An 11345-nucleotide genomic window follows, 5' to 3' on the forward strand; every position below is an offset into this window, starting at 1 on the left:
CCGAGTCGGTTGTATGTTGTATAAACGAGTCTGGTTCCTTTTAATGATGAATCCACAAACACATATAGCTAAACAGGTTGTGTTCTTGTCAACATGATGGCTGACGGGCTTGCAAATTAACTCGTTCGACCCGTTATATATTTACTTTGTATTAATGTTTATATGCCATAAATTCAACTATATGGATGTTTGTTTTTTTCGCTAAAGTTTGAAAGTAAACTGCTGGAATATTGTTTGTTCAAAAGGCAAACATGTAATTTGAAAGTTATAATAAGCACACACAAAAAAAAGGTTTGGTTTAAAATATTGTGTTTGTATAATATTTTGGGCGTGATCAAGTTCATATGGTTGACACGCTTTTTGGTTTCGTGGCAGTAACATGCGGCAGTTCTCGCATCAGAACATTCACAGGAACTCTAGTAAATTTTCTGTCACATGTTTAGAATACTAGACCAGTAAACTGTAAAAACCTACATAATAATGGCATGGCATTGTCACTAACATGCCAACCATGTTTATATTATCCCAAAAATAATATGAATCAAAAGTTAATATTATCCCAAACAATAAGATGAGATGATACAATAATTGATCAATGTTCAACAAAATTTTCATGAACAAAACTGAAGGTCATTTATTGAATGGGTGATGAGATCTAACAAACTAAAAGCAAACCAGCCGACACCATACGGCTGAACCTGCAAACACCAGAAGTCGATACCATGTATGAACCTGCATCAATCAAAAGAAAGACTCGTAAAGACCAAATATTGGCTAATAACAAGTTCTTGATCATCTAACACAAACTAGATATACATTTGCTGAAACAAACCAAGGCTGGAACTGGAAGTTCGTTTGTGTTCGTAAACCGTTCACAAACAAGTTCGTTTCCTTAATACACGAACAAGAACCTTCATTCGGTTAATTATTCGTGAACCGTCCGCTTGTCCGATAGAAGCAAACGAACATAAACAATGCCTTGTTCGGTTCGGTTCTATTCGTTTACAACCCTATGCAGTTCTATTAAAACCAATTTCAAAAATCCGCATATAATAAAAGCCACAAATCAATGTCATTATTAAAGAAATTCCACATTCAACAAAGAAACCGATTTCTGACCCATCCTACTTTAAAAAAACTGATTAGGGCAAAACTAGTTTGAACCCGACCCGACCCGCCCTGCAGATTCATATACCACTTCGTAGTCACATTCAACGAAACCTGTTTTGTACCAGAACTGATTTAAAAAATTCCCGACCCAGAACCAAATCGATTTGATAGGTTCGCTTAATATTCCTCCTAACCATTTAAAACCCGAACCAGTTATTTACAAACTGATTTTCATAACCCGTCGACCAACCGACTCGTCTACAATCCAAACCATCAAAAGAAAGACTCGTAAAGACCAAATATTGGCTAATAACAAGTTCTTGATCATCTAACACAAACTAGATATACATTTGCTGAAACAAACCAAGGCTGGAACTAGAAGTTCGTTTGTGTTCGTAAACCGTTCACAAACAAGTTCGTTTCCTTAATACACGAACAAGAACCTTCATTCGGTTAATTATTCGTGAACCGTCCGCTTGCCCGATAGAAGCAAACGAACATAAACAATGCCTTGTTCGGTTCGGTTCTATTCGTTTACAACCCTATGCAGTTCTATTAAAACCAATTTCAAAAATCCGCATATAATAAAAGCCACAAATCAATGTCATTATTAAAGAAATCCCACACTCAACAAAGAAACCGATTTCTGACCCATCCTACTTTAAAAAAACTGATTAGGGCAAAACTGGTTTGAACCCGACCCGACCCGCCCTGCAGATTCATATACCACTTCGTAGTCACATTCAACGAAACCTGTTTTGTACCAGAACTGATTTAAAAAATTCCCGAACCAGAACCAAATCGATTTGATAGGTTCGCTTAATATTCCTCCTAACCATTTAAAACCCGAACCAGTTATTTACAAACTGATTTTCATAACCCGTCGACCAACCCGACTCGTCTACAATCCAAACCAGTTTCGTCCATCTCCAAAATCAAGTTCAAGACTCCATCCATACTCAACAAAATATCAATGGCTAACAAATCATAAAGACTCATAAAGATCAAAGATTGGCTAACAACAAGTTCTTGATCATCTAACACAAACTAAATACGCATTCATAATAAACAAACCAAACGTTCAGCGAACCGTTCGTTTATGCTCGTGAACTATTCACAAACAAGTTCATTTCCTTAATAAACGAACACAAACAACTTTCGTCCCGTCCCATTCGGTTCGTTTACAACCCTATGCATTTCCATTGCGAACAAGCTCAACAATCAATATTCAAGAATGCATATACCAAATACTCCCTCCGTCCCATTTAAAATGTCCACGTTTCCTTTTTTATTTGTCCCACTACAAATGTCCACTTTCAAAATTTTTTAGCCAATTTCCAGATTTACCCTTAAACACACACAACTAACATTAATAAACAATATTTATGGACCAATTTCCAAGGGCATTATTGTCATTTAGTAAGCAAAAAAAAACAATAATTTAATCTACCTTAAACTTTGTTAAACTAAGACACTTTAACCGATACGGAGGGAGTATTAACATAACATTATTACCCTAACCTTACCGCTCATCGAAGCTTGGCCTGAATCGAACTCTGCCTCTTCGCCGCCTCCTTCACCTTCTCAATATACCCTTCAATCGGCGGGGTCAACGTCGCCATAAACCTATTAACCGGAAACGGCGTCATATCCGGCACCAACGCCTTCTCCCTCAACTCATCCAGCAACGCCTGGATCGCCTCCTTCTTACACTTCAACAACGCGGTCTCCGCCGCCTGCCTCGCCCTATTCTTCCTCATTAATATCCTACTATACTCCTTAGCCAACTTCCTCCCATCCTCAATAGTCAACTCATATTTCGGTACCTTATCGCCATCGACAACGCCTAATGTTATCAAATCCAATCCTTCTGGTCCAATTAACCCTAACTTATTATTATTATTACTATCATTATTATTATTTTTTATATTTTTTTTGAAATTTGTGATTTCTAGTTTCCGGTCTTCGGATAACAATCCCATTTTCTCACGTTCGGCTTCTCGTGCACGTTCTTTGGGGGTTAGGTGACGTACGGGTGCCTTGGCTTGCAAGCAACCGTCGATTAGTACTTCTAATTGGCTTCTTCTCGGGCCGGATTTCGAATCGGATGGATCTGGTTTCTGTTGCTGGCCTTTTTTGATGGTGATTTTGGACCGGGTTAGGGTTTTGCCGTCTTTGAGCTTGCCTTTGCCTTTGGCCGTGCCGCTGACGGTACGGCGTTGGAGGATTTGTGAGTTAGGGTTAGGGTTTGGAGTTTGGTGATGCGGTTCATGGTGGATGTGGTGGTGGTTGGATGGATGGAGTTAGGGTTTTGTGGAAGTGATGATGGGGTTGAACTTGTTAAAATGAAACTTTGGGGGTTATAAAATGAACAGGTCTCGAGCTCGGCTCATGAAATGTTTTTATAAGTCGTGTGTGTCGGGATTTCTGTTAAAAAGGAAACCCTGTTAGTAGGGGTGCGGTTCGGTACGGTTTTGGTTAAAACTGAACTGAAAACCAAAACTTCGGATTTTGGAGTATTTGAAAGCGCTCGGTTTCGGTTTTTGTCGTTTGATCTTGAAAATTTTACGTCAAAATTATTTTTTCAAAAAAATAATTAATTTAGGTATAAATAATTTTGTTAATTGTAAAATAAGAGACTATTAAACATTTAATCAAAAATATTTGAGTTACATGTTTATTAAATATTCTTATAAATTACGTAATATATAAAAAACAAAAAACAAAAATTTAGGATTTCGGTTCGGTTCTTTCGGTTTTTGTTATATGCAAAACCGTTAGTTCGGTCTTTACAAAAACATAAACCAAACCGTCATTAGTTTTTTTACGGATCCTTTTGAAGGGAGGTGTACTTTACGGCCAGCTGATATTATTGTGTTCGGGTGGGCGGGGGGAAACACGCATGTGTGGATCTTATAGGAGTGTCTCCTTTTGTTGGGCTCATGGACCGTAGGTTTGTTGTGGGTCAGGTTGAATCGGGCAAAGTTATTAAACACGAGAAAGACTTTAGAGAATCAACATGTGTTTCTTCGTTTATTATTTATTAATTAATTTATATATTTAATTATTTATTATTATATATTTTTAGAAAAAACTTAAACGATCTAAAGCTCGGCTACACAAGACAAATTAATATATGGAGGTTCAAATGAGGTCGAGCTAAAAAGTAAATGAGAATACTTAAGGCTCGATGAGCCTAACAAGCTTCCCATTATGGCTCAATAACTAAACGAGCTTTATTTGAGGTTCAGACTCAGCTCGAGCTCTAAAAGCTCGGCCCGTTTCAAGGTTAATTATTGCACCATTAGTTGTGTTGACCGCTACTCTACAACATCCTACATGATATACAATCTAAGACAAAAAATGCTTTTTTTGTTAAGAGAAATCTCTTGTCATTCATTAATTATCACCTAAGCATTAAAATCTTCTCTAATTATTAGGGTGAAGTACCCAAAGTATCCAATAAAAAATATAAAGTGGTCTTTTAATGTTTGTGAAATAATTAAAGTAAAAAAAAGTATAGTGGTTTTTACGGTTTTTACTAAATAACTTGTAGCCCAATGGTATCAAAGTGTTTATTGATATGGAGTATCTTTCAAATTGTAAGGGTTTGTAGCAAAGCAAGAAATGCGAGACTTTTGTTGTTTGGTTTTTTTTCTTATCGGGTGGTGGGTGTAAAAAAAACCCGAACCGTAGGGTTATAACCAGATTAATCCTATGGCATTAAACCGCCAAACATGAACAAAAGTCTAACCCGGTTTTATACTCGATCTTTGACTTACTTCAAACAGGTACCAACCCGGACCGGTTTGGAAAAAGAAAAAACTGGTTTTGTACACTCATGAAGGAATAGGCTGGACTCAAAGGCAGAATGACAAGTATGAGATTGATGGAAACAAAGATAGGCTAGTTTTATTAGAAAAAGAAGATGATAGTGGCCCGATTCGAGAGGGGCACAGTCTCCGTTTACAATGGAAAGAGTCAAAAGACAGACATAAAACTTGAATGAAAATACTGATAAATAAGCTTGCTATTTAAAACATCCAGACCCTAAATTAGTGTGGCTTGCTCCTTAATTTTCGGGAAGACCATTGATTGATTTGACAGCTAGTTTACCATAATAGTTATAACCGAATCAATTAAGTCGATTTCCCATAAATAGAATCCAGCTGTCCCATATTGCGAGCTGTGACTCTATCACAGAATTTGTCCAAAAACAAGTATAGAATGTTCTTAAACATGCAACAACTTAACCATCAATACTTCTTCCAACAGGCGTTCGTAAACTGGTGAAACGATCAACTCGTCTCAACACAACTAAGTCGATCGACTTATAGTCTAGAAACCAGGTTTGGCGACTTGAATCCAGGCATGTAAACCGTCCGAATACTTAAGTTACATATACAGAATTTAGTTTGCAAAAAAGTTACTAAACCATCTAAGCCCGTTTTTGTCGGTTTGACAGGTTGCTTAATTTGGTTTACCGTTTTTCAAAACTTAGTAATTCGATCTAAATATGTAAAAACGTTCGATTGAGCTGTCATTATAAGACAGTAAATTATAAATACAGGCATATTAAGGTCCATAATACCAATTTACATTTCCTCTTTTATCTTTTCAAAGCACACAAGTTTTGATTCAGTTCTCATATCACAACATTTGAAGTTAGAAATATTAATTAACTACTATATTTTTAATGCCTGATGGTAAGCTCGGCCCGAAGATGAAGTACGCCATTGATGAAGTAAAGACTATCCTCAGCCATAAACGAGGTCCATGGGATCGCAAACAAGTTTCTGTAACCAACCGCCTTTCCACCCGTAAACGTATAATTCCCTTTATACTTGCTAATATACTCTTCTGTCGGCTTTGACCGAGCTGAAAACTCGTAGTCAACCGCAAATGTCACCGACCCTTTTTCCTGCATCCCTAAAAACAGCCCGAAACAATGAAACGAGCTTTGTTGGTCCATGTTACAATGAGCTGATAAGAAAAACCCTTGACCGCCTAAATGAAACGCTTGAGAGTAGACCCGGCCTGACGGGAACAAATTCTCGCACTCTTCGCGTTTCAGATCTAGGTATACTACACACTGCTGGCGTGGCTGTTCGAACTCCACAACCTTAACGGGGCGGTACTTGTAGGCCCGTTCGATGAACCGGCGGTTTGGGTGAGGGTTTTCATCAGCGGCTAGGGTGCGTTGTCGGTGTGGGGCCTCGGCTTTGAAGAAGAGGGCTTCAACCACTACTTTTTGTGCAAACTCGTGGTCGAAGTCGTTGCATGCCATGACTTTTCTGAGCTTTCTGCAGGTCATGTAGGGGAACCGGATGAACTGAGCTAGACGTGTGGCTAGGATCTCACGGCGTTCTTCTATTTTAGGGTACTGAAGTCTGGACCATTTGAGAACAAAATCATAAACCACATCTTCTGATGCCACTTGGAGATCATCACTTGCGAGAATTGCTTCAACTCCAGCAAGAGGTAAGTTGAGTACCTCATCTTGAAACCTGATATTATTATATCGAAATTTAAAAACCGAAAACTAATTATCCTTTTTTACAATAAATGTAATATGAAATGATCTTACTTGGTGATATCTTTGTATCGGACAGCAAGAAACTGTTTTGCTGCATCGGTCAACGGTTGAACGGCTTCCGCCATTAAAACACTAGATGGAAGATCAAGATAGAGTAGTGCGGAATCGGGCGTCATATCCAGACCTCTCAATGCACGGCTGCAATATCGCATGCAAGAAGCCACCTCAAACTTATCAGCAGCCATTAATACATCCAGCAAAGCAGGAGCAGTTGTCACGGTTAAGGTATTGCTGTACATAAAGTTGAGGAGTTCCATAAGTGCAGCTTCCTCTGTTCCAAAAAAAAGGTGAGAAATCTAAAGAATCGTTACCAGTTTTAGCCTTTTAGGTATAGAAAGCTCAAAATAAAATGAAATATGTACCTGATGCATTGATACGCAATGTTACATGTCGTTGCTCTGACTCCCTCATACCATTAGAGAAAAGCTGCATTGGAGATAAATGGAAATGAATATTGTAAATTAAAAAAATTTAATGACAGAAAAAAAGTATACTCATTCGTAAATTGGGAGTTTCACCAGGTAAAAGAATGGACTTTTTGCTGCCAAAATTGGAGAGCTAATGTGTAGAGTTTTTACTCTCACGACTGTCGAACACTCCATGCTCCAGTTTGAATCAAGGTCGTTTGCACCTTCATCTCCTGTAAAGTGGAATAGAAGAACACACTTATTTACAGAAACACAAGATAAAAAATTATTTACAGAAACAATAGGAAAAATTATCAAACCTGATGGTGGTTCTTCAATCATTGCTGCGGTCTCCTCATCCTGGTTTTCAGTGTCCAAGTCATCAGGAATGTTATCAGGCTGATTCAGAATTTGTTCCTCTGGACCAACAGCAGACATGTCTACAGCTGTGAACACCAAATGTCAAGGTCAATGAATACGTTTTTGTTCAGATTAACCAAACTATAACCATCTCAAATAAACATCAAGCAAAGCCTAAATGAGTACAGAAAAAAAATTATTTTGTGTTTCCTGTGTTCTTGTTAGTTGTTATGAGTTGAAACTCAGAAACAAATCTTGACAAGTGACAAGGCATACTTTTATGATGTTCTATCGCTCTTCAAAGATGAATAAACTCGATCAATAAATGCATGCAAAAATATTCTAAAGTTTGACTCCAATCTTCCTACACTAGTAAAGAGACATGCACCTTGTGGAAGACACTCATTCAATAAGAAACATGACTTCCACCAGAAAAGAGTCAAGTATAACCATGATTCTGCAATTAATGACCACATTACAGATCATGTCAGCAGTAATTTGCCCATACGAGAACAAAAAACAGGAAATATCATATTCCCATCCCGACCCTTACCACCTGTACCAAAGCTTTTATAAATGACAAACTTTCTTAAAATCCTCCCCCTTTCTCCTCGGCCCTCCCTATGTCCAGATTACCTCAACTGTCTGTCGTATTTATTATTATGCTTTGTTTAATCTAGAAGGCTGGCCCTAAACCATACATACTCTCCCAACAGAGCTGACTAGCCCAACCATACATGAGATGATCTATTTTGTGGATTAAATAACTAGAACCCTGCTATTTATTTTATAAAAACTGTTTTAAGAATAGAACCCTAGAAAAACTAATCACTGAACGAGAGTAACCTATATACCCCTCAAGCTTTTATGCTAAAAGGTTTTTCAAAATACCAACCCTTCTCACTTCCTCCTGTTGTCCACCTAGAATATTCTTTTTCAGTCTACATAATGGCAATCAAATTGGCAGCAGCACCAAGAATCACATTCACAAGAAGCCAAAGACAGCGTAAAAGAGTAATCCTTTGTGTATAGTGATGTACACATGTACCAATTAAACTTGCTATCAACAGACTAGGAAATGACCATTGCAGTGTGTCAGATATGCCCTAAAAATCTAAAAACAACTATCTCAAAAAAACAGACATGTGCAGCATCCATACCGCACTTGTTATTAGACAGTTGCAATCTTCATATCAAGCAACAATCCCCAAATTGGATATGTTAACAAATATCAAGCCAATAGCTCAAGGAACACTCTTTAAGAAAGTAAATTGGCAATAACAAGTTCCATTACGCAAACTATACCTGTCAAGAGTCAGACTACCAAGCCAAGAGCTCAAGGAATGCTCTTTGAGAAAGTAAACCAGCAATAACAAGTTCCATTATGAAAACTATATTTGTCATACTACTTGAGTTTCAGTATAACATATCAAATTCTCTAATAATTGGAAAATAAACCTATATTCAAGTAGAAACCTAAGATAGAGAGAGAAAAGGCCAAAAAGGTACATATACAAGATATTAAGTAATGTTTTATGAGCTATGACACTGAATGTCTTGAGTTCAGTTCTCCACCAGCAACATCTTTCTATCACATCTAACTTCCATACCAAATTATACATGTGAACTTGATAACTCAATGTCTAATCACTTAATACTGTCAAAAATAAGCTTCACGATTAATAAAAGTATGCTCTGTGAGCATATCATTAAGAAAATAGCTCTAGGATTGCCCTTAAGAAAGTAAACTAGAAATAACTTGTTCCATTATGCAAACTATATTTGTTAAGACTACTTGATTTTCAGAATATCATATCAGATCCTCCAATAATTGGAAAATAAACCTGTATTCATCTAGAAACCTAACTACTTAAGATAGAGAGTTAGAGACAGAAAAAGGTACATATACAATATATTAAGTGTCGTTTACTAATTATAACCATCTTATCAGTTCATTCATGTCAAATAACTTACCAGCAACATATTTCTCTCACATCTCACTTTTATACCATATAAACATGATAACTCAATGTCTAATCACTTAATAAATCACAAAATAAGCTTCACAGTAACTTAAAACAGACTCCTAAGACAAAAATAATCATCAAATTCTTCACATCTTACACTATTCACCTAATCTCACACATTGTATCATGAAGTTTATCTCTTAATCAACTTCAGATGCTATTTATTGCTTTAATAATAATAATAATAATAATAATAATAATAACAACTCACAAACAGTTCTTCAAATCAAGCACATCAACAGCACAAGCAATTAACCAACAATCAATCAATCAATAAACCTCTAATTAACATAAAATTAATAATTGAAAAAAAATATATATAAAAAACCAATTAATAAATAGTAAACGAGCCGAGCTCTAGCTTGAAAATCTACTCACCAGCCGAGCTCTAGCTTCACGGTCACTTAAAACAGCTTCCTAACATAATAGCAATCATAAAATTCATCACATCTTACACTATTCCCCTAATTTCACAAAGTGTATCATGAAGTTTATCTGCTTATCAACTTCAGATGCTATTTATTGCTTTAATAATAATACTAATAATAATAATAGAACAACAACAACCAATCAATCAATAAACCTCTAATTAACATAGAACTATAATCGAAAAAAAATATAAACAATTATAAATATATAAAAAACTAATTAATAATAAATAGTAAACAAGCCGAGCTTGAGCTTGAAAATCTAACCACGAGCCAAGCTCTAGCTTTGAAAACAGAGCACCGAAAGAGCTCCGTGTAAGTTAAACGAGCCTCGAGCTCGGCTCGGCTCGTTTGCAAACAACAATCAATCAATCAATCAATTAACTTAAACAACTCATAAACACTTCTTCAAATCAAACACAACATCAACAGCAAAAGAAATTAAACAACAACAACAACAACTATAATCAATTAATCAATCAATCAATCAATAAACCTCTAATTAACATAAAATTATAATTGAAAAAAATATATAAAACAATTATAAATATATAAAAAAACTAATTAATAAACATTAAACTAGCTGAGCTCGAGCTTGAAAATCTACTCACTGGCCGAGCTCTAGCTTTGAAAATAGCTAGAGCTCAGCTCGAGCTCCGTGTAAGTTAAACGAGCTCGGCTCGGCTCGTTTGCAAACAGCAATCAATTAACCTATAAACAAACAATATACCATTCTCTCGCTTAATATCCTCTCGCCTTCGCTTCCGATTTCTCGCCCAATCAGCTAAACTAGTGCAACCTTCACCATCACCTCTACTCTCCTCATCCTCCGTAGACTCTGAAACAATCTCAATTCGAAGTATCCGATCCGAGAAGTTGCTGTCGTTGAACGCGAATCCGAAGTCGCCGTCGCCGCCGGAAGGAGTGTACTCCGATGACTCCATTATTGCTGTCCGTGGATCGAATAGATCCAGATTTGAATCACGCATGGTGTATTGATTTGAATTTGAAACCCTAGGTTTTTTGGTTAGCTGATGAAAGTTGAAATGTGTGTGTGTGTGTGTGTGTGAGGTCGTCAAGATAGAAGACTGTTTGTGTGTTTATTTATAGTAGGTAGTTAAATTTTTAAATTTAAAATTTACCGTGTATGTAGGTTGTTTTTTTTAACGAAATTTCGAGCCCCTGCCACTTGACATGAGTTGCCGTCCACAAGAGCAAGCTCTCTGGGAAGAGACACTCTAATAGAAAACTCGCATCGCCATCAAGATTCGAACTTGAAAGGCCAACCGGCATCAAGCTCTTACCCATCATTTGGTTGGCCACTTGAGCTAGCCCAAGTGGTTTACCATGTATGTAGTTACACTAAATAAAAAATAATATATATATTTTTCTCTTTTTTAATTAAATAGTATTTCTT

At 36.6% G+C, this 11345-nt stretch overlaps 1 protein-coding gene across 2 annotated transcripts; it reads right to left on the reverse strand.

Moving 5' to 3' along the window:
• Positions 1-5663: 5663 nt before the first annotated feature.
• Positions 5664-10991, reverse strand: LOC143587601 (BTB/POZ domain-containing protein POB1-like). Of its 2 annotated transcripts, XM_077068848.1 has the most exons (7): positions 10659-10991; positions 7862-7930; positions 7434-7559; positions 7225-7346; positions 7069-7132; positions 6698-6977; positions 5664-6617 (listed from the first exon to the last, which is right to left on the reverse strand). In XM_077068848.1, the coding sequence occupies exons 1-7, from the start codon at positions 10915-10917 to the stop codon at positions 5804-5806; spliced, it is 1734 nt and encodes a 577-aa protein (XP_076924963.1). In that variant the 5' UTR covers positions 10918-10991; the 3' UTR covers positions 5664-5803. The 2 variants fall into 2 exon arrangements, with proteins under 2 accessions (XP_076924963.1, XP_076924964.1); XM_077068849.1 differs by lacking the exon at positions 7862-7930 and having other exon boundaries at positions 5666-6617.
• Between the last annotated feature and the right edge of the window lie 354 nt (positions 10992-11345).

The sequence above is a fragment of the Bidens hawaiensis genome, unplaced genomic scaffold (assembly GCF_021521415.1).
Source record: "Bidens hawaiensis isolate Kalapana, Puna unplaced genomic scaffold, B.hawaiensis_p1.1 tig00035603_1, whole genome shotgun sequence".
Lineage (NCBI taxonomy): Eukaryota > Viridiplantae > Streptophyta > Magnoliopsida > Asterales > Asteraceae > Bidens > Bidens hawaiensis.

Excerpts from the sequence above, each read along its gene's own strand:
- LOC143587601 (XM_077068848.1), bottom strand. The coding sequence starts at position 10,917 with ATGCGTGATTCAAATCTGGATCTATTCGATCCACGGACAGCAATAATG. Across the intron at positions 7,931-10,658 it reads GGATATTAAGCGAGAGAATG|AATCATGGTTATACTTGACT; the intron begins GTATATTGTTTG and ends CATTAATTGCAG. Across the intron at positions 6,618-6,697 it reads CGATACAAAGATATCACCAA|GTTTCAAGATGAGGTACTCA; the intron begins GTAAGATCATTT and ends TAATAATATCAG.